Below are 23,986 nucleotides of genomic sequence, written 5' to 3' on the forward strand. Positions count from 1 at the left end.
TCTTGTCCAGCCTTTGCCCTCAATGGCAAATTGAACAAATTAAATGGTAACAGTCTCAGAAGAAGGTCTGAGATATTCTTGGCTACAATGCAATGACAATGGGATCTGCCAGATGTTGCACAAGGTGCGCTTCACCTGGTGACATCCAAATGTGAGCTCCTGACAGTGGTTAAGAACTTATAGTGCATTAAATCTTCAAAGTATTTTTGAAAAGAGCTGATGATGTTATCAACTTGGCTTATGGTATAATCTCTAAAATCCAATATGAAACCTCCATGAGTTATGGAAGTGAATCTGATCTCTCTGTTGCCCTCATAAACTAGAGAGACCATTGAAACCAGTGATGTTCCACAGCTACGAATAAAGGGAGAATTGGACCCATTTTCTTTCTCTGACTTTACTGAATATAAATCAAGGCACAGACATGCTAACTGCATTACACAGATCCTAGTGACAGTAACTTCTCAGTGCTTGAGAGACAAGAGAATTGTCGTTCAGCTCTGATCATCAGCTTTATTGTATACCAGCCAGACGTTAGAGATTTCATGCAGACTATACGTTTTCTCCAACCGCCACTCAGAAGAAAGTGCTTGACTTCATGTGCGCTGATCCTGCACTAAGGTACTTGGTTCTTGGTCTGTAGCACCAATGTTTTTTTCAGGGGTCCTGGAAGCAGAGAAAGAGCATCATTGCAAAGCCATCAGAGCAATTGGCTGATACAAAAGAATTTTGCCCTGTGATAAGTGGCTCTGTAGAGCACTCCCCAAGCAGCCCACACATGTTTGGTATGTCCTCAGGCTGGTTGGTGAGCCTGGTCCTGGCCCAAAAGCCATGGATGTCCACAAAATTGGGAGAGCTGGAGCTCTTGACTTTTTGACCAGCCTTTGGTTCAGCTGTGACCAGGATCGGGCCCACCCAGCAGCTATGAAAAATGCTTGCCAATTGATTATAACCTGCATTGAACGAGCACCTCGCTGTAAAATTGTCTCACAAAGAAGCAGTTTCCCTCAAGGCGGGTGGTGAAAGCCCTATAACGCAGGGGAGCTGAGCTCTTGTGCTGCTCAGGAAGCACCCGCTGCCTGTTAAAACAACCAAGAGGAAAGCAAGGCCAGCTAACGCATGCTAACCCCCATTTGAGAGCACCCCTCTTCTTCAACATCCCCAGGAGACACCAGGAGGTGATGGTGGCACCGAGGTGTTGGATGCCTCTTAGGATCAGCTCTGGAGCCAGCTCTGTACCTGGGGTAGTCTTGGGTGGGAGCATAAGAGAACAAAGCCTGGGAGTTAGGGTAGATGGTGCCAGGAGAAGCTCTGAACAAGTGCTGGAGGGAAGGTCAGGTCTTGCTGAAGTGCAAAGGGAGAGATGGGGAAGGAAAAACCTGTAGGGAACAAAGGAATCAATTTTCATTAGGAAAGAGAGGAGGATCTGCAGGGATGAGGAGGGATGTGTGATGGATGGGGGAAGGATCTGTGAGGCTGCAGAAAGCAAATGGAGAGGCAGGAGAAACCTGCTCAGCTTTAGAATGGGTGGCTTTGTACGGCGCTTGCACTAAGGGACTGTGGAGATCCCCATTCATCCCCTAGCCTGATGTTGGCTTTGTGTAGGGACTGGTTTCAGCCTGCAGGTTAAAGGAGGGAATGAGAGGCTTACCCCAGGGCCAGGAGAACAAGTGCTAATTACCATCTCCTTGGCCCATGAAACCAGCCCAACCCAGACACATGAGTCTAACCACCCCTGCATGAGAGGCTCATGGGGCAGGACCACATGGAGAGTCCTGGCAGGACAGTTCTCACTCCAATACTCACCCTCGTCCTGCCCTTTGTGCTTACAGTGAAGAGATATTTGCTGCCAGAAGCTGTTGGCAGAGGTTGGTAAGGCCTTTCCCTGATGTCCCCGGTGTAGGAAGACTGCTGAGTCCTTCCAACCTAACAGTTCCTCTGGGAATGAGGTGAGCCCAGCACCGTAAATCAAGGGATTAGGTGAAAATGTGGGGCAGCTCCTCTTTGGAAAGATGCCTCGCTGTCAGGACAGACCAGGTCCATACGCTGATGCACAGGTATCCTAGGACAGGATCTGTTGACTGATCTCTGGAGAAGGCTGAAGATGCCTGCACATCCTTGCCAGTGGAGATCGTGCCCAAGGGCACTTGCAAGTTCAAGCTGCGCAGGTTGATGGCTGCCAGCAGCTACTCCAGATGCCAGCACATCTAAGCACATCTTCACATTTGATCTAGTAAGGGAGGATGCAGTAACTGTGGGGCCTGAGCTCAGGTCTTCCTGTGCCAGTGCGCATGTGATGATCCAGGTTGTAGGTGGGTCAAGACCAGACTAATCCCCCCTCTTCCTTGGTGTCCAACCTTGCTCTTGCTGCTGCCCTGCATTTCAGAATAGACCTTGAAAGCCAAAAAATCAGCTCTACCCGGAGCAACATAAACTGTTTGAAATCACCCTCCATCAGCATTTCCCTTAGTCCCTGTTAGTCACCAGGGGAATTCTTCCTTCTCAGCAGCCTTGATGTGGTACCTCTCTGTTGAGGCAGCCAAGAAAGTTGGTGCATGCGGTGCATGTTTGCATAGTGGATACTTCTTAATTTTAATACATTGGCTCTTTTCTCACAAGTGTGTGCAACCTTCAGCCATGAAGACTGGATAAGACCCAGCCTCCTGGAGGAGAAAGAGGCTGTGTCCCATCCCCAACCCCTGGCCTCCTCTTTGTTTGCATCGAATACAGATAATTGTGTGACTGTCCTTCCCAGTAAAGCTCATTCCAAACCTGTTTTAAACTGGAAGGAGTGTGAGGGGGAGGTAATTTCATTCCTTCCCCCAGGAATTGGTAGCCAGGGACAACACGACATCGTACAGCCTCTCACTGGAGGAGAACAGCCCTGGCTGCTCTTCTGCAGGGCTGCACAGCAAGGTCTGGCCCTCAGTACCAGCCATGGGAAGAGGGATCCAGGAGGGTGCAAATCTGAGGGTTTAAAGGAAAGCCTGGCCCTCAGACTTAACAAGTCCTAACACACAAGCAGTAACATTTACAAACAATCTTTGTCTTAGCCAAGCAAGGTAGGACTTTGGAGAACTTTGCCCTCAATAGTGCTGCCAGCAGCAAACTGTTGGGTTAATTATGTGATGTGACATGGTAAAAATGCAGAAGGGATGATTTGGAGGTAACAGATCATTACTCAAGTGACGTCTGAGAGAGAGATGCAGAAAGAGTATGAAAGTCAGAAGGGTTTTGTTTCTCAGAGGCAGCAGATGGTGTTTGGAAATAGTCAATGGATGACCACCATGAGCACACGTAGTACAATCTCCTCTTTGCTGGTCCTGGTGTAACAACAGGGAGCTGTGATCTTGTGACTTGGGGTCTAAACTTGTTTCTGATGGTGATGGGATCCAGCAACATTGTCCTGTTCTTCACAGAGGTAGAGGACCTGCTCACAGCTCATCCCTGTTCCTCTATGGATTCAGGTCTTGATGTTTGGTGACCTCATCTCAGAAAGAGCTGATGATATTTATCCTCTTCTGCAAAATGATCTTAATTCAAAACAGTTTAATTATTTGGGAGCTGTTATCAGTCCATATAGACAGACCTGACTTCAGGCACATGGAAAACTAAAAGTTGTCTTCAAGAGTAACTAGAAGCAGGCAGGAATCCTCTAGTGGTGGCTCAGAAATGGCAGAATAGTCCCAGGCACATATAGCTGTGAAGTTTGGTGCCGAAGGGTCATTTTTAAAAAGGAACTATGAGAAATCTGTCCTTTCTTTCCCAAAGAATTCAGGTGAGGAGATGGCTCTCCTCTGTGGAGGAACTGACCTTTTGGTTAGATCCCTCTTCCAGGAGGACATTGGCAGATTCATGTTCCTCAGAAGATACAAACTCATCGATTCCTGGGCAAATGCAATTAACAATTAGATTGTAGGATATGGCGAGTCACTTCTCTCTTCTGAATGCTTTACTGCCCATTGTGCACTGAAGTTTGCTGTCTGTGATAACAGTGACAAAAATACAAGTCCTTGTCCTGAAAAATGGCCTTAACGTACTTAATAACTGGTCCCAGTTACGTTCCTTGGAAAAGGCAGCAGCATCAAGTAGTGGAGCTAACACTCTCAGCCTGGATCTGTATCTAAGCAAGCAGAGGGGTTGTTATCACTTTCATTGGTTGGGTGGGCCCTAAAAATGTGCACCAATTTGGGGCCAGCATGGCAGAAAGAGAAGAAAGCATCTGGTTGTGAAATCTGACCTGATGTAGGTGTGAGATGAGCAACAAGGAGCTCAGCACTTAAACAAATGTCCACCTGTAAAGCAGAAGACATAGAAGCTCTGACAGAGCTCTGCTAGTAGAAATTTAGATGTTAGAAGACTTCAGTGTACCTCCAAGGTCAGCTAGGGACCTCAGTGGCATGCAGGAATCTTGTCCTAAATACTATTCAGTCCCTAAAACTGTGTAGCTGAGATTATTGGCTGCTGTTTTAGGTTGTTTTAGAGATTTTTGGCTCTTGGGAGTCTAGAGTTTGGAGGAGGAGGAGGCAGCAGCACTGTGAAAGCACGGCACATGGGAGCAGATCATGGTGGCATATAGGAAAGGATGCAGGGGATTACCTAAACCAAGGGATCTTCTTTCCCACTGCCTCTTTCCAGTGCCTACACTGAAATCCCTAGAGCCTGGAGATGTCAAGCACAACCCAGCTGCAGGTCTTGCTTGTCCAAATGAATTCTCCAGGCTCCTCACTGAGGACTGGAGTTCCCCACACATTTAATCTCTTCTGCCTGCTCTTGCACACTCAAGGACAGCAACAGGCACTGAAGGAAGCCCAAGGAACTGAGCACTGCTTGATCCTTCTCCCATCCATGTCCACCAAACAGCTTCAGTTTGGCCTTGATTTAGGTCTTCAGACCTAACTTCTGCAGATGGCCCATGAAACCAGACTGATGGCCATGTTGTGAGCTCAGCTGTTCACTCAGCATGAGGAGTCTCCTTTGTTTTCTGGCAGGGTGGTGTCACACCACTGGTAGTGAGGGTCACGGGAAGGATAGAGGAACTGAGCTGCTCCTGCAACTTTCCATGTGTGTATGAAGCACCTGGGAAAAAGCACCATCTCCATGTGCACTCATATTGCCAGCCAGCACAGACCAAACTAGCACTTTCAGGAAATAAATTAGGACAAGGAGGCAGCAAGGGGACACCTGGGACTTAGTCACAATTGGGTCCCTGCTGTACTCACGGGTTGAAGGGACCATGGGCACATCTAGTCCTAGCCTGGGATAGAGGAAGCAGATGTTCAGGGCACCTTCTGAACCACGAGAAGTCTCCTGGGCATCCATCTCTGAAACATGTCCTGCTGCTAAGCCAGCTTCTGCTTCTTCCCCTGAGAGGTGCATCTGCTTGGATTTCCACTGACACACTTCTGCCCATTGTTTTCTGTATTGCGCCAGGAAATGCAGTTCCTTTACCATTGGCTGCTTCTCTGGGCCACAAGATTTCTCCTTCATTCTCTTCAGTTGCTGCATTTGTTGAGCCACCTGCCAGCCCAGGACATCTCTGCATGAAGCTGGAGAAAGGCCAACCCCTTTATCAGGTGCACCAGAATTGCAAAAGACAGAAGGTCATGCAGCTCTGAATATGCTGGGCTCCTACACAGACAATAAAGCTTGTCTCCGTGGCTGTAAAAAAGAAAGAAAGGTAGCAGGGAACAAAAACATGAGCAGTCATCCCAAAAGACTATGGATAGAGCTGTGGCAGCATGACTCACTGCTGAACTGGCCACGAGGACAAACACACGGTGCACTTACAGACACATCTACTGAAGCCACACCAAGAAACAAGAGAGAGAAAGGGCAGTTGGGTGAGGTATTGTTTATTCTACACAGTGAGTGTTATCTCACAGTACAGGCAAAGAAAAAGGCTTACAGTCCAAGAGAGACAGGACATGAGACAGTAACTTGGGGAGGATAGGAAGGAGAAGGTCCTTGGTAGAGCTGGGTGTTTAGGATGATGTGGAGTGGAAAAGTGTTGAAGGGGGAGAAGTGGGGGAAAGCAAAGTGTTGAAGAAGCAGCTGTGATACACATGGAAAAGCTGGTGGGGAAGGTGACGGAAAATGATTTTGAAGGTAAGAAGGAATAGCAGCATGGTGGGCAGATGGGGTCTGATGGGGTAGTGAGGGCACTGAAGACTGCATGGGAAGGAGCCAACAGGGACAGAAAAGTCTGATCAGCAGTGAGACTTGGGGAGAGAGGAGGGGGCAGGGGTAACGGGGGCAAGGATGTCCGCTGCCCTGTGACTCCAAAGCACTATCTCTTTCATTAAATTAAAGGTGCCTTGATGGCTCGTGTCCCTGCTCAAAAATCTCTGGGCTCCCAACAAGGTGCCTGCAGCTGAACTGATCCTCAGTTGGGTACTAAATCCTGAACCAGGCTAAGGGGCAGGTCAGTCCAATGACCAGGGACTACTCTCAACGTTTCCCTATCTTGACCCTCAGGTACTGGCTCCATCAAGTGCTCCTGGGTGCTGTTTAACTGATGAGGACAGACCCATCTGCCACAGCCATTGTGTGGTGAGATCTCCTCCACCACATGCCACACAGGGTGCTCCTCACCCTCTGCTGTGACCCAGCCTTCCCCAGAGCTCTCTCAGAGCCAGGCAGGGTATGCAGGTCTCTGGCTCTCCAAGGAGAGAAGGGAAGACCCAGCTTTGCTCAGGGGCCTGAGGTTGCTGCATATCCCAGGCTAGGGTGGGGTGGGAAGTGGGGAGATGACAATGAGGGGGTTTCAAAAATGTTTCTCCCTTTCCATCTCTCACATCACTGCACTGCTGGCATTGAAGGAACAGTTATTATTCCTCAGAGCTCTCACATATTGCAAGATCTGTCACTACTCTTCATCCATTATTTTTCTGGCGGCTGGTCCTTGCTGTTGTTTTCCGTGGAGCAGACTCCCTGCAAGGAAAGCTGGCGTTTTAGAAAGCATAAAGATGCCTTCAATCCATTAGCAGGATTTTCTTTTGTCCTTGGGCTCACAACTCTTCCACATGACAGTCATGATTAGGGAGCTGTTTCCAAGGCACCCTGCAACAGAAATTAAGCCTGTTTACAAGCAATGCATAGTTCATGATAAAACACTAGTCCTGAAGTACTCAGAGATGTGTTACCCCTCATCACAGACCTCTGAGCTTGTGAATAGACCCAGCAGCATTAGTGGAATTGCTCCCAACCCAGAAAGCTCATGTGAATAAGGGTAAATGGAACAGGCTGTCAAATCCCCAATTGGATCAAACTTACCATGATACTGCTGGAAACAGGGAGAGCTGAAGCCTATGTCTGAACATCAGAGTATTTTCCAACTGTGCAAAAGACGCTGTTCTTAGTGTTGAACATGGCCATGTCATCACATTCATACTAGGGAGCTTCTTCTTCCGGTACAGCTCCTCTTCTTTATTTGATGCTGTTGGGGGTTGGTGGTTATTCCTTGGATGTTGGAAGGTACCAGCTATGACAGAGACATCTTCTTAAAAAGTCCCTTTCTCCCCGGCACTGACACAACTCTAAATAAAACCCTAAATCCAAAGGATGTTGTAATGCAAGAGACTAGATTCATGGAAGGGCTGACATGTCAGCTCACAAAATATCCATACTTATCCTTAGACCTTGCTTTACCAGTCAGGGCTGTAATAATGATAACTGAAATTTTCAAAGGAAGATCAGAGATTTGGAAGTGGCAAAATTGGTAAATCTCAGTCCTGTGCTCAAGGCACTTAAGCTTCCATCTAATACAAGGAATGGGATGGAGGGATGGGGAGCATCAGGCAGGAACCTCTGCATCTACCCATGCACAAGTCTCCAGGGGTGTCTGCTGAAGCCCTCAGCACATGATATATTTGAAAGCAACTGATTACGATTGGAAACATCCTGGCCACCCCTCATGGGGCTGCACACACACTGTGCATTCAAAGCAACATCTCTGCAAAGCCTCCCTCAGATGCTTCATTATTAAGAGTGCAGACTTGACTCTTTAAATTCAACATGCCAATATTTTCTCTCCCCTCCTTGTCCCCTCACCAGACACCGATGCTGACAATTAGGACTACCTTTACTCCAGCCAGTGCCTCCACACTGAATGCCCTTATAAGACAAAGTATTTCATTTTTAGTAACCCACCTCCAATGCTTTGCTCAAACATCATTCTCACAACAGTTCTTGGAAATAGGTGAGCAGTGCCAGTCACTAATGACTTGGCAAAGATTAAGGAGTGAGTCAGTAGCAGCCGGGATCAGACAGGGATGGTTAAAGACCAGGGAGCCCAGGTGCCCATGCCTGTCATCAGCTCAGTAGGTTCTATTGTCTCTTAGAAATGCACCCTGCCCCTTTGGGTGTTTAGGCTTTGCAGTGCTGAGCAAGTTGAGAGAGCAACTGGGAAGCAAAGGCATGTTTTCCAATACTGAGTGTGGGCAGCTGGGTGGGACCAGATGGATTATCCATCCATGCTTCAGCATGGAAAAGACCCTGTGCCTTTTTGTCATGGGAGAGCCATTTTGTTAGCCAACATGGGTTGTCACAGATAAGCCTCATCAACAACCAATCACTTAACAATGAACATTTTTTTCCAACACCAGCTGTGGAGAGGTGGAATAATAAATCCCCAGACCTACAGCTCAGCTGAAACACTTTAAAGGTCACATAGTTATGTGTGATTGATGAATGGATGAAGCTGGTGGGGAAGGGAGAGGGAAGGCAGGGTGATACAGCAGGTCATCAGAAAGCAGCACTGTTATTAGCATGTAGTCACAGATGGAATAAATTCAGAAAGTGATTTGTAAACCAAGCAGGGATGAGAAATAGCACCCAGAAACGGCAAGGTAGAAAAGGGTTGGTGCTCCATGGAAATCAGAAGATGTATGTTGGAGGAGAGATTTCAAAACACAACTCCAATGCAGACAATTTTCCCCAAGTTGGTGGGGATGTTATTGGAATATCCATTGAAGGAGAAAATGTGATTAAAAATCAAAATTGCAGGTAGGATCTTACAGGTTAATTAAAAGAAAAAAAAGAGATGAAGCTAAGATTAGGGTTCACCATTTAAAATAAAATTGTGCCCTCAGCCCTGCTTTTTTCTCAACCATCATTTTCTCCAGACAGCCAACACTTTCATTAATATAAAATCAGTGCTTTGCACTTCCACAGACACTGCCAAGTGCCTGCTCAACGGTGGCTACCTTTGCAGCATGCTGAAAGTGCTCACCCCAAGAATTTGCCACCTCCTTTCCATGAGGATTTACACTCCCTTGACCCCTCTCATGGGCCTTTCAGCTGGTTTTGAGCCAAAGCAAAAGCTGTAGGCAGTTGGAAAAGGGTGTGTAATTAAGCGACCTCATCCACATTACCTCCCCTCCCTCTGGCTCTCGGTGGGGCTCAGTTTCTGCTCCCTCATCCAGCACAACGTGGACACGAGCAAGGCGCAGCAGCAGCTTGCATGCAGGGCACTCACCGCACGAACTCGCTGCTCAAGACGCCGTATACATAGAAAATAAAAGCAAACTACCTGCTCCGTCCACATGACTTCACTGTCCATCTTCACATTTGCAAACGCTTATCTCTCACGTCAGGCTAGTCTGAGGTTAGCGGCCATCTAAAGGGACTCAGACTGTGACAGCTTAAGTTGTCCCTGCGGCAGGCATGGAAGTGGTGGCTCTAAGCAACACAAATCTGATTACGGTTGGAAGGGTGTTTCTTTCACTCAATTGTGCTTCTTATCGAGAAAACAAGATCAAGGAGGTGATATTCGTCTTTAGCATTTATTTATCATTGGAAAAAAAACCCTTTGAGCAAGCAAAGATCACAAGCACGTCACAATCAATTGGCTATACATTAATATGTGTGTGTGTTTGTGTGTGTGTGTGTGTGTGTCATTCTCAGTAGAACAGCAAGAATGAAAAAGCACCAAGAGAAGGTGTGCTTCACACATTACAAGAGACAATTTGTGATATGCAACCAAACCCAGGCCACAAAATAGTAATTAGACACTTCCTATCTGCCTCCAAGAGGCAAGAGTTTGTGGAATTCATGGGAGCCATGTTTTTACACCGGACGCATTGCAAATGAAGAAGCAGGTGATCGGTGTGCAAAGCAGTCAGAAAACAGGAGCTCAGTCAGCAATTAGCACCATTTTGCAGAAAGGAGTAACAGTACAATACAGTGAAAATGAGAAAGCAAGCAATAGACAGCATAGGAAATTTCACAGGGTAAAAAGCAAAACATTTCTTTTTTTTTTTTTTTTTTTTTTTTTTAACAAGGAAAGCAAAACATACTACAAATTGGCAGTGAAACAGAATCAGCATTGTGGTAGCTCGAAACACAGAAAAGCAGAGCACTCTTTCCCAGTGGGATTGACAAGATCAGAGTCCAAAGTGAACTTGAAACGGCAGAGGTTTGGTCTCCTTTCTGATAAACCTGAGTGGGTTGGATGGGCATAAAGTCTGTGGTAGGTAGAGCAATGCAGGATTTCACCCTGAGCCATGACTCTGCTGCAGTTCCTGGCATTCAATGCAATGCTAAATTGCATGCTTGGATGTATGCTGAGGACCTGATGCACATGGAGCAAAGGCCAGGATTTATATGCCTATTTTGTCGCTGTCTGAGAGGGAGGTCCCCAGGTCATACCAGTCTCCCAAGCTCTTTCTGCAAAGATTGAAACCTTCCAAGGATCATTCATCCCACCCAAAGACAGGTGTCCAAAATAGGTAGCTCAATGGCCCTTGGAAAGTTCCTTCACTAGAAAGGGAGTTTAGACCACTGGCTAGCCCCTCATACCTAGCTTTGTAGTTAGATGCCACCAAAATCTTCATGTATTAAGGGAACATAAGGCCATTTTCTGGCCACTCACTGCGCATGTTTCATCCAAACATGTTTCATCCAAACACTGTGCATGTTTCATCCAAAAGATGGATGCTCTTCACTGAGAAGAAGCAATCCTGAAGCCCTGGATGGTGATCAGTTGATCCAGAATCATGGAGATACTTAGACCATGGTCTGAGCATCTTAGTGATGTTCCTTGGGCAAAATTTTGGCACCCTTTGTCAAAGGCTAAATTCCCATTGAATTCAAGGTGAAATGGTGGCAAGTGTGGTGTCTCTTTCAATGTGAAACTTAGGGCCAAAAAATAATAGGGAGAATTGTTTGGCATGGTCTTTCCCTATGTACAGTGAGATCGGTGTGTTGGGCTATTGGTAACTATCTACGTGCCTTCCTGACATGTTCTGCCTGCTGTCACACATCATCTTCACGGCTGTTGCTACATCCTGCGATAGGAAAGGACGTTACTGAGGAGTGTGAAGATGCATGAAGCATCTAAATGCCAAGGAATCACACCAAGTCTTGGAAACTCGGGTTTCTCTGGCCAGTTGTCCCTTGTGCGACGGGGTGGGAAGAGCTGCGAGCAGCACTCCTCTCCAACCAGCTGAACACAAGCTTTTCGCCAAGCTGCTCTGGAGACAGAGCTGAGCTTTGCACTTGAGCAGTGCTGCAAAGGCTTCTGAGCACTCAGGAAAGCAATGGTCAATATGGACAGGTCAGCGTCTCCATGGAGCATGCACATCAAAAAATGCACTACATTCGCAAAGATTTCCACAGTTTTACTTCCTGGAGGATTTCCCTGGTTTCCTCCTAAACAGCGGAGGTTTAAATATATATATTTCTATATATGAATATATATTTTCCACATACACAACCTGACTAGCTCATAGCACACAGTTCTAACACAGCTAAGCTTGGAAATACACCACTGAATTCAGAACACTACACTTACTGATACTCAAAGGTTTAGGCTGTTAGCGCAAGGCAAACAGGACACATCACACAATACACTGAACTTGGCATTTATTCATTACTAAGGCCAGCAAATGTCACTGTCTGTATACCACAGAGCTTTCTTCCTCTTTGGAAACTTTCTCTCAGCCTTGTAGCCCACCACTCATTTATGTTTCCAAAAGACCCAATTCTAATGGGGTGAGATCCCAAAACCAGGACTTCTCGCCCTCCCAGCCCATCCCTTTTTCTGTTAGATAGTTTCACATCTCTAAAATATCCTAGCAGCAAGACTCTCCTCATTCGAACACCTTTACATCAACAGTTCTGATACTCTCCTCTTATACCACCTCCCTACCCTACTTCCCATCTCTTCGTTCTTCCCAATTGTCTGTTCTCTGAAAGTTTCAAGCTGGACTGCACGTTAGGATAGAAATATTGAGCTGCAAAATTAAAGAACCCTGCATCTTGACTTGCAGCTACTCCGCTACAGGAGCGTTTAACAGCTCGGTTTGGTGGGATCAAGATTAATCCTTACATATTTAGGACCAAATCCAGGAGTTAGGCATGTAAATTTGGATTTGGATTGTACCTCTCCCAGATCTCATTGACTCAGCGACCCAAATTTTGGGGTATGCATCCCCAATCTGTTGGGCTAGTTCATACTTGCTGACAAATGGTCCCGCTGAATTTACAGCTTCCAAACTGGTCTTGCTGGGCATGGGGATTTCCTAGAGTAAGAGCACAGTAAATAAGATTGAAACTCTGAGATTTTGCCTGGAGGGAGTCTGCGGATCCCAGCAACTGGTTTATGGCCCTCTGAGGATGCTTATGAGCCAACATGAACTCCAACAGCTGGTAGAGTCAGAACAGTGGGGACTGACAGCTCTAGACAACCTTGGTGACATTTCTTTTTACTCCTTGGAAGGCCACATCTGCAAACTAAACCTCTTTCTGAAATCTAGCTCTGTCTACTGGCACCCCAGAAGTGAAGAAAGCAGACCAAGATTCAAAACAAACCAGGAATAACTAAAAAGATCCATAACCTAGGGAAAACAATAGGGAAGAACAGCCTGCTGATAACCTAGTCTGACCTGCCACATGCTTGGGAAGTCTTCACTGCTCTCTGTGCCCTCCCTCACTCCTTTTTTTTTTCTTTTAAATCAAGTCTTTTGAGTGGTGTTGATGGGTGAAGCTGCCCTGATGCAGCTAGAACTATCCACCAGCTACCCTGGGGAAATATTTGGCCCTTTATTTGTACGGGGTCTCCTTCTCTGTTGCTTCTTGGAGCAAAAGTCCCACCAGTGTCACCAGGGGAAATCACTCTTGGCCACACCACTGATTCTAGTGGATTTACAGCAGATCCATGGCACCGTGAATGAACCTCTGATCCTCTCTGCCTCCAAAACCTTTCACCTGCTGACACCAGTGGGAGACAACCAAACAATGGCCAACCCCAGAAGGGCCTCATGGGATGAGAGTACAGCCCCTCCATGGCTCAACAGGCATTCCACACCATCAAAGTGTTGAAGGACCAAGCCTGAGGAAAGGGTCAGGCTGTTGGAGTCAATCATGGTTGATCCATCACCTTCATCTCCTATGACCCCGCTTGTGCATTCCCACATCCCTCACTCTGTGCAGAGCCGTGTTGTGCAGGCAAAGCAGAACAACCTGACCTCAGAAACAAGGATTCCCTAATCCTCCTTGGAAATAAAACAGAAAAGCTTCTAATACAATCAGAACAAAAAGCAGATTAGAAGCCTCTAATTAATTTTGTGGCCTTTATTTAATCAAAGGAAAAAAAAAAAAGGGAAGAAAGAAAGAAAGGAAGGAAGGAAGGAAGGAAGGAAGGAAGAAAGAAAGAAATAAAGAAAAGGAAAAAAAAAAGACAAGAAAGAAAGGAAAGTGCAGTGACATTTACTCTTTTGCCTCAGCCAGTTTATTGTTCATCTCTTTACTTTTCTCCTTGTCCTCTGGCTTTGCTGTGTTGGAGGTCTCGGCGCTCTTTTTCTTGGCAGCCCGGCCAGATGCAATCTGCTTGTCTTTGGCCTTTTTCAGGGGTTTATGGCTTGTTGTGGTCTTTTTTGGTTTGGAAGGCTTTACGCTAGGCTTTTCCACCTGCATGGAGGGCGACATGCAAAACGACAACACAGAGATGGAGACAGAGAGAAAGAGAGACACAAGGACAGGCGGAAAACAGGATTTAGATCAGAAATGGCATGAACGTTACTTATCTACTCAGCTATGCCCTGCCACAAAGGGAGGAGAGCAGCTGGGGGCATGCTGAGTTTCAAATGGCCAACTCCTTTCATGGTGCTGATGCCCTGAAGTCACATTGCCCCTGAAGCCAGCAGAGACCATTGTATCCAGATCAGGACACAGTAGGGTAAATAGGAAAGGGAATATTATAAGTCATTTTATCAATTCCTCCATCTTTCTCTGACTTCAGGAGGGGCTTTGCCAGCCCACAGGGAATTGTCTCTCTCTGAATTTGAAGCAGTGAAATGATGCTCAGGACAAAGAGGCTGATATAAATCCCCACCTTTCTTGCAGGACATGACTCCTCAGTCTGTTTGTCCCGTAATAGAAGAAAATTACTTGGGGATAGCTGGGGTGCAGGACACCAGTTGGCACCTGAGAAAAGTCCACAAAAGTTTCTGGCATCCTCCTGTTTCTACAGCCCCCAAAATAGGGAGGACAGTTTCAAAATGAAAGAGGAACAGAAGCCTTTAGCTCCTTCATGCTGGCCCTGCCATCCCTCTGAGACCTCAAAAATCTAAGCACTTATAAACTTTGGGAAGGGCTAATGGTCCTAGGTTTAGGACAGACTAACTCCTTTTATATGCAAATCCTCCACTACTCCTAGAAAATAAGGCTGGAAGAAATTTCAGCCCAGGCCCTTCTTGACACTTTTTCTCAATCTGATCAAAGCTGAAAGTGCTTACTGTCAAAATCTGTGGAGTGATCTGAATTAATTGTAGATGAAGATCTGGCTGTTACCGTGTTGTTTTGGGGATGAAGTGTAATGTGGGGTGCCTACAGTTTTGGAAGGAGAAAGAGAAAGCTGTCTAGATAATCACCTGGGAAATGACAATGCAAAAACCTCTTCATCTGGGCCCTACTCTCACTTCTTTACAGTTTCATGTAGGGCATTATTGTCTCCAAAGTGCATCAATCTGTACTAGAGCCCATAGAACGATTTGGGTGGCAAGGGACCTTAAAGCCCACCCAGTGCCACCCCCTGCCCCGGGCAGGGCCCCCTTCCCCCAGCCCAGGGTGCTCCCAGCCCCGTCCAACCTGCCCTTGAACCCTTCCAGGGAGGGGGCAGCCACAGCTGCTCTGGGCACCCTGGGCCAGCACCTCACCCCCTGCACAGGGAACAATTTCTGCCTTAGATCTCACCTAAATCTCCCTTCTCTCAGTTTAAAACAATGAGCCCTCGTCCCACCCCCACCCTCTGACCCAGAGTCCCTCCCCACCTTTCCTGTCCCCCCTTTAAGCCCTGGGAGGCCGCTTGAAGGTCTCCCCGGAGCCTTCTCTTCTCCAGGCTGAACCCCCCCAACTCTCTCAGCCCGGCCTCCCAGGGGAGCTGCTCCAGCCCCCCCAGCATCTTCGTGGCCTCCTCTGGCCCCGCTCGAGCAGCTCCGTGTCCTTCTGCTGTTGGGAGGCCCCCGAGCTGGCCCCAGCACTGCAGGGGGGTCTCCCCAGAGCGGAGCAGAGGGGGAGAATCCCCTCCCTGGCCCTGCTGCCCCCCCTGCTCTGGCTGCAGCCCAGGGCATGGGTGGGTTCTGGGCTGTGAGCACACATTGCCAAATCATATTCAGTTTTTCATCTACCACCATCTCCAAGGTGGATCCCCAGATGCACCCACTGGTTGGAAATGAAGATGCCACATAGGGGGAATGACAGCAAGAAGTGTTTAGCCCAGCCTTACTGTGTTGGACATGTCCCACCAGGAGCAGTGATGGCCCTGGGTCCCTTCTGCCACGTTTCTCACCTTTGGTGGTTCTTTGTAGGGTTCGCTGTAGAGAGTGCGTATCCTTCTGCGCTCCAGGAATTTGTTATCGGCTGGAGCAGGCTTACTGGTTTCCCCCTTGAATTGAGCGCTGTAACTGGTTTCATGGGTCATTTTCTCCTCTGGCGGCTTGTACTGGGCCTTTGCTTTTATAGCCTTCACGGGCTTGATGTCTACCCAGGGCCTGAACTCGTTTCTGAAGATCAAAGAAGAAAAGGGTTCAGGAATGAAACCAACAGGAGAGCAGTGTTAATGTGGAAATGGAATCCCCCACTGCTCAACAAGGTCTCTCTAAAAATTGCCATTGATCTGAGAATGGGGATGGAGAAACCCCAAGACTGTTGCTACCTTAAAGGAGTTGTGCTCATAGTCCCAGACAGTGTTTAGATCTTTAATACTCCAATAAAAGCCAGGAGCTATCCTAACGGTGGTGATACAAGCCCTCCACAAAGGGGTAAATTTTCCATGGAAATCAAAGCCCTTGTCTTAGTTTCAGGACCTCTGAGGCAATGGGACCTCTAAGTTGCCGACCCTGTCCCTCCTGCACTGTTCCAGTCAACCACCTTTGGGTTGTGTTACTTGTTTTCAGCCTGGTTTATTAGGGAAATGAACTCTGTGTGAGGGTACTGGCAATCAATCCCTTCCCACAATAGCTCTGAACATCTTAATGAGCTTCAATCAAATTCGACAAATGTTCATGGAGATAGCCAGCTTTTACTTTTATGAAGATAAGCAGTTGGACTGAGTCCAAAGGTTCAGGAAAGCTTCAGTATGGACATGCACACTTCATTGGTCATCAGAGGACCTGCTTAGACAGGGAGGCTAGGCTGCAGAAGTTCATCTGTTGTCCTCAGGAACCAGTAATAAATGATCCCTCTACATGCAGGATCAGTGCGGTTCCCTGCCCACCCAGTACTACATTTCCCATTCAAATAATCCCACTGCAAAGACAGAAAAAACCTTTTTCTTCCAGGATAACTACTGGTTGCAACAGTCTCGTGGGTGCGTTTCTCCTCCTAAGAGACCTTTGTTAAGGTCTCACCACATCTGCAGGGTGACTGTGTCCTTGTGGTAGTCAATACAGACTGGCCAACAGAATCAGTGGAGCTTGGAGAGCCTTTCCCTATGTCAGATGGGTGACTGCTTTAGGATGAGCTTAATGCCTCTTTGGGCTCTGTTAACTGACTATATATCCACTGATGGGAATACAAACATCTAGCACACATGAAGACACTCATGCATACACCCCTAAATGTAGGTATCTTAATCTATGAGCCAGATCCCATCTCCAACTCTCCATCCTTTCTCAGTGTTGATTCTACCTACATCTACTTTTTATTTCCCCGGTATTTCTTAATTTCCTTCCCCCTCTTTTACTATTCAGCCCTTCTTGTGTTTGGATAATACTGCCAAAGGCCAGGGGTACTGACTGTTTGAATGATTCTATTCTTCATGAAACTGTTGCACTGAATGAGCAATACGTAAAGGGGCTCATCTGTGTCCCCTTCTTCCCTGTTCAGTGAATGTCACCCATTTGTCCACAGATATTTCCCTTCAGTCCATTGTTAAAATATCCCTCCCGCATGAAGAGCTGAGAGAAAGGAAGAGGAAAGATCTTTAAAGAACTCGATTAAAGATGTGAAGACATTACTGACAAACTCAAAGTTCATCCTAAACTTCTCAGACAATATGGGGCTTTTTCCTAGGATCCACTTTTGTTCCAAAGTAGATTATCTATTTTCAACGGTTTTCCAAAGGGAAATAAAATAATGCACTAATTCTTTCTGATCATGTTTACCTGCCACTCAGACTATTTCCTAGCAACTCCTGAACCCGTTAGCTATTTTCTATAGTATTTGTGGCCGAGGTAGAAATCTCAAAGGTGAAAATCACAACACCTTTCCTCAAAATTATAAGTGGGCAGAGGAGGAACATCCAAACTGTGCTCTTCAGCTAAGGGAAAGCCAGGTAAAATTCATTTTCTCATTCACTTTAATGCCATGTGGACAACCAGCCCACATGGACCAGCAGGTCAGTCAGTAAACCTAAGCACAGTTTGCATCTACAGAACCAGAGACAAAGGATGGAGGCTGTAGGACTGTGCACACAGTGGCTGGACTTTAAAGATGGAACACAAATGTGGATTTATTCACTCCGCTGCTCATAAAATGCTGGCTTATATGGAGGTGAGCTTTGAAGCAGCATGATTGTATTTGTTACCATAGTGCCTGGCAACTTCATTATGCACCGCATTATGCAAATGTACAGAAAGAGATGGGCTGCTCCCTGAAAAGCCTGTGATCTCTGTAGACAAGGCAGACACATGAGATGGAGAAAAGGGAGAAAAAAAGCCTCATGTTATCTGTGGGCTGGCAGGGAATGCATTTCTGCACTCCCATGGGCTGGCTGCTGAAAAGCTAAAGCAAGAGATCATTCAATAAAGCTGCGCTGTTAATACAACAATCAATCTCATCTGACCGTTAAAAATGAGCACAAATTCCTCTCCTCTTCTCCATCCTTGCTTTGCTGGTCTCTTAATGCAGATGTAACAATTCTGTGAGTACTCAGCTCCACTGTGCTGGGTGACAGGACCCTTGACTACCCTGTGTCTCCCAAGATGAGCGTGGCTTTGCAGGCAAAGGATAGACCAAGAGCCATTCTTAGGTGGATGGATGCTGATGCACTATGCCCTCCAGCTCTGAAATAGCTTGGCCACAATCTTCTCTGGAAGTGGAGGATAGAAGGCTATTGATCTTGAAGTATTTTACAGTGTTGACAAAAAAGTTGTATAAACCAGGTTTGTCACACGGATTCAGTGCACATCTGGAAGTAACGGGTTGCCCAGAGAGGTGGTAGATGCCCCATCGCTGGAAACATTCAAGGTCAGGCTGGATGGGGCTCTGGGCAACCTGATCTGGTTGAAGATGCCCCTGCTTATTGCAGGGGGGTTGGACTAGGTGACCTTGAAAGCTCCTTTCCAATGCAAACCACTCTGATTCTATTCTAAATCCTTTTCAGTGAGGGAAGACAGCCCGTTGGGAACTGCCCTTGGAACTTGCCAGCTCCTGAACTCAGCTCAAGAATCACTTGGAAAAGTACTAATTACCCTGGGCCAAAAATGTAGGCAGGCATGTGCTAGCAACTTCACAGCCTGGATCACCATATCTGAGTGCCAGACACATTGAATTTAGTAATGCAAAGTACGAAAGAGAAGGCAGGTGCCCTGCTTGTGGTCTGAGTCTCTATTGATTGTAGGAATGAGGGAGATGTCTCAGGAAGGTCAACTAAATCCCCCTTCCAAGTCTGGTGGCTCTCCATCCAATATCTGTCTGATATGGTCCTATGTCACCATGAGCTCATGTTGTCCAAACACTCTCAGGGCAGCTACACTGTGCTATTTGGAACTGGCCTGATTCTCTGGGATATTTATGTCACTCAGAGATGCTGCTTTATAAATTTGTAAACTCCTTATATGCAACAAAGAAGTGCGAGGAAAAGCAGCTGCTTTAAAAGCTGATTCCTTTTGGTATTCTGGAAATAGTAAAAATATCCATTCTCTAAGGTATCGTAACGGTTGCTCCTGTAATACTAAAATAACTCCTGGTTTTGAGAAAGCCCCTGCAGTTCTTAGATCTCCCTCATTACTATTTAACATCTCAAGGCCAATTTGTGGGGAAGGCACCCAAAAGTTACAAATTCTGTCTGTAATCTGAAATGAGCCCTGCAAATGTTATTTTTCTCTGCTTTGAGAACAGGCCATAGTGGTGTCTGGACCACCACAGTCCACTCCACACAAAATTAGCTCTGAAAGTATTTCAGGAGAGTGCTAGACCCCATCCTAAAAGAGCTCAGCCTCAAAGCTCTCCTAAAAACTGAGCAAAAGCCTTTGCTCATGCTGCAAGGATGAGGGATGAATATGGACTAGCATCAGTATGGACATGCCCAACAGGCACAGCTTATTCCAGCTCTGTAATTCTTTATCTAAGGGATTTTCATTGCTCTTAATTTTTAAGAATTGCTACCTTGGCATGAAAACAGAGGGGTTGAACTGAAATAGCAGTAAATTACATGTCTCCTAATTTTCTGCCTAGCTCTAGTTCCAGACTTATAAAGAATAATTAGAATCAATCAGGAACCCAGTGCTGACCTGAAATGGAAATCGAAATTAAACTCAACGAAAAGGAGTATATGAGACATTAGATGACCTTTTGCAAGTCAAGTCCAACAGGAAAAATTCCCAGTGAATAAAAAGGGAGTTTGGCCATCTACAGACCTGACAAGAACATAGGGCTGCATAGGATGGGGCAAACATCTTTCAAATTAATAGGTAACAGATCTTCTTATAAGATGACAGTAGGCTAGGGAGGTGGTGGCTTGATCTATATCCATTAAAGCCAAGAGTTGCTCTTCACATATATCAGTGGATACCGCACCGCTCTTGCATGGGGCTTCATCCACCCTGGTTATTTTATTTTAATTGCATTTTCCCCTTGGCTGAGGATTGTTAAATGTGGCTGCAGGTGAAGGTGACTTGAACATCTTCCTCCACCCCAGCCAGTGGTTGATGTGAGCTCCAAGATATGGCATGCAGCCATCTCTGGAGATGCTCACCAACACTCACGTAGGCATTGACTGCTTTCATCTATTGATACCAGAGCAAAGCCAAGAGGGGGAAAGACAGGGTCAGGTTTAACCACTTCAAAGCTTCCACCTTCTCTGAAGGACTTTAAAGAGAGGCTGCATTTGTTCAGAAGCAGCACAGGTTGTTAAATGTCTTCTGATGACAGCAATTTTACCAGCACTGAGCCAGCCCAGTTCCCTCATCCTGACGTGCACATATGAAATAATGAACGGCCCAGAAAAGGGAGACCAGAAACTTCATGGTGGAGTCCTGCACAGGAGGGATATTTCTAGTTTAATTTGAAAAACTATGAATTAACCAAAAGTGAAAAATATTAATTTTGCACTAAAAAAAAAAAATCCTTTATGAAATATTTGGCCTGAAATGTTTTGTTCATTCTAAAATTAAAATTTAACTTTCTTTTTCAGTTTCTTTAATTCTTTTCCATCTGATTGTTTTGCATATTCTACTCAAGACATGAAAGAACTATGAATCCCATTATGAAGCAAAACATCAAACTGCTTCACAAGGAATATTTCAGAACATCACATTTCTCCTTAATATTCGACTAAACAAAAGAGCAGTGAAAAAAAAATACACATTGGCCAAACTAAGTAGCAAATTTTTCTGGGATTTTGAAATTATTTTGCCTTTTTGGAGTAGAGTATCATTCACTCCCAAATAACCTCCAGTTCCCTTTTCCCTCTTAATGCTGGAAAAGAGATATTCAGTGAAATGAAACAGTGAGAAACCCCAAATCAATGATAATGGGCGGCAGAACTCTGGAACTCAGTGCCAAATGAGGTCACTGAAGTCTAGCATTTAATGAGATTTAATTAAGTCATGACTGTTTAAATGGATATTGAGAATATTCAGAGGTATCAAAGGAAATTTCAGCAACACATTCTTGAGATAATAATAAACACTGCTCTTCAGAATTTAGCTGTCCTCTGCAAACTATGGGCTGAACCAGGAGCTCTTCCACACTGTAGGAACCCCCTCCAACCTCCTTCCAGTTGTCTGGTCCTGGCCGTGATCAGCCAGAAGATACTGAACTAGCTGGACTGCGAGCAAATTCTGCTTGCAAAGGATTGCTCATATGAGGGGCGTGCACATCTTTTGATCGTAAAGCCGACCTCTCTTCTAATGTGAATAGAAAAATTCAATTTGGACTCGATATAAACAGGCTGGGTATCCTTCTGCAAACACAATTAATTTTACAGATAATCCCGATCAATGGTTACTGTTCTGCAAGAGCCAAAACATGACTCGTAACACATTTTCAGCAATAAAGGAATGCTGCCCCATTCTGAGGTCACTCGTGCAATAGTAAACAGTAAAATGTGTTCTTTCTTTCCAGAGAAATAAGTCTAAAATTCTGGACCTGGATGATTCCTTGCTGCTTCTGACAGCCTGACATGTTACTGCAGCACACCGTGTCCCCTGCACCCCAAGACACTGGCTTCAACCGTTTCATCCAATCTCTCACCTCAGTCCCCTTTGGTTAAAAGGTCAATTCCAACCAACTCTTATTGAAATGGTCTTGTCAACACACAAAATTTGCCACTGCAAGTGCAAGGACTACCCCCTCATTGTCCGCTGCATCAAGTGCCCTGTCTCCAACTCCTACGTGGATGCTTAATGAGAGCTTTATCCTCTAATGCCCATGCTATTATCTTGTACACAATAATTTACTGTAAAGCTTCACTGAGACTGTGAATGGTATAATGAAGTTCCTGGTGCCCAAGATCAGTTTTTCCCGAACACTAATAATCAACCTCTAAGACATGTACACATGCACATACATATACGTACACAGAGCAAGTCAGTTTGGACGAGCCAACATCTAATTGTGTACAAAGACTAAAACAATGTGATATATTAATGCATGAATTTTAAACTTGGACAATGCACAATGGAATAACTGTGAGCAGGATGGGGAGGGACCAGTATCTGTGGACATCCCTGGTTAGGGCCCGTCAAGTGCAACACTGGCACAGAAGAGGAGGAAAGTGCTGAGCCTTCAAAAAGGAGATTTCAGCACTGGCTGAAGCAGGCCACAAGCAATATATGATTAATGTACTGAAAAGGATGATGTCAAGTCATTTGGAGTCATCTGGTAGAGCAGAACCATGCTGCGATCCATTTATAAAAGTTGCTTGAGTCAGCAGCCCACAAATCATGGATATTGAACTGCCTGAGGGCCATGGAGCATGCCCTTCCAATGAGACAGAATTATTGCACATGCTGTCATGTTAAAACGTCACAAATACATGACTGAAGGTGACGGTGAACACCGCAGAGGGCCAAGGAGCTGGGAGGGCAACCTTGTTGTGGGAGCGTAACCCCAAAAGTAACAGCCCTGCCACTGCTCGTGTCCTCAGCACAGAGGAGTAAGAGAGTTGAGGACCATCCGTGAGGAATAGCCAGCCACTGAGCAATGTGGAGCGGTCCATGTATGATAGGAAAGAGTAAGATAAATCCCCACACTCGGACTAGGTGGCCCACCTGGGCACCTTTGACGCGTAAAGTCCACAGCACCCCCACGATCATCTCTCTCCTTCCACTGCTACCTTCACCTCAGCTCCACTCTTCAGCCTGCCGTGTTCACCCAAGTCCCTGTGCTCAGCCAGCCATGGGGAAGGCACAGTCCAAGCCAGATACGGGATATCCATCAGCATCTGCTACAGCCCAGTAGCACAAGGCCCAACCGACCTCCTGGCAGCTAAATACCCACCAAAGGGAAAAGCGTGGACTCTGGGGAAGATAACACCAGGATATCCCACTGCAGAAATGACAGAAACCAGGGAAAGGTCCATCTGGAGATGTGAAGAGAGGTTAAACCCAATGGCAGTGAGACCGCAGGAACCCTCTTGGTGTGAATCACAACCCCATGGAGATTTGCCAGTTTATATCTCTCTGAATTTCCCTTGGTGTTATAAGATTATGGGTCCTGCTGATTAAGGGACACATGTTGGGCATTCCATACAGAAGCTGTGGTGCTATCTTTGTACATGTTCAGGCTGGTAAAGTTGGTGAATTCAGTGTTGGTGTCACCAGTGAAGCCAGTCGATGCAGCCTGTTAGGAAAGCTCCCAGGGTGACCACAGCCTGACCCTTCTGAGCATGCCTGGCAGAAACAACCCATCTGTAAATGTCATGTTCACCCCTGGAAAATGAGTCAGGACCAGGTTGAAGCTCTGCTAACATCCCATTCAATGACCTGTATGTCTATTCTATTCTGCAGTTGGTTGGAGCAAGAGCACTGTCTCACCCCTCCCCAAATGGGCAGATGACTAAAATTTGCTGCAAGGTTAGACAAAGCAGCTCATGGCATGGATGTTTTGACACAAAAGCATCTTTATTGACAAGGTGCTGTAGCAAGATCAAGATTAGGAAAAGTGTCACCACAAGCAAATCTGGATGGGCTGCAAAAACCTGAAGAGGGTGAGGAGAGCTGAAGTGCTCCTGTGAGAGTTTGTTGGGCCAAAGAGCATCATGTATTTGCATCCTTTGCAAGACAACATGCACAACTGCACGGTGACATCAAGGTCTGGA

At 46.2% G+C, this 23,986-nt stretch overlaps 1 protein-coding gene across 3 annotated transcripts in view; it reads right to left on the reverse strand.

Annotated features, from left to right (window-relative positions):
- Positions 1-493: 493 nt before the first annotated feature.
- The window catches only part of MAP6 (microtubule associated protein 6), a 44,204-nt gene continuing 20,711 nt past the window's right edge, over positions 494-23,986 (reverse strand). The window contains exons 2-5 of one of the 3 annotated variants that reach the window (XR_006165338.1): positions 15,791-16,004; positions 7,276-13,911; positions 6,851-7,062; positions 494-666 (exon numbers count right to left, since the gene is read on the reverse strand). Coding sequence is in view for 1 of the 3 variants with exons in the window: in XM_042792746.1 (XP_042648680.1) it covers positions 597-666; positions 13,715-13,911; positions 15,791-16,004 (481 nt within the window). In the remaining 2 variants the exon portion in view is untranslated. Of the gene's footprint in view, positions 667-6,850; positions 13,912-15,790; positions 16,005-23,986 lie in introns of all 3 variants that reach the window. The other 2 variants (XR_006165337.1, XM_042792746.1) reach the window with 2 other exon arrangements.

The sequence above is a fragment of the Tyto alba genome, unplaced genomic scaffold (genome assembly GCF_018691265.1).
Source record: "Tyto alba isolate M040663 unplaced genomic scaffold, T.alba_DEE_v4.0 Super-Scaffold_2, whole genome shotgun sequence".
NCBI classification, from domain to species: Eukaryota; Metazoa; Chordata; class Aves; order Strigiformes; family Tytonidae; genus Tyto; species Tyto alba.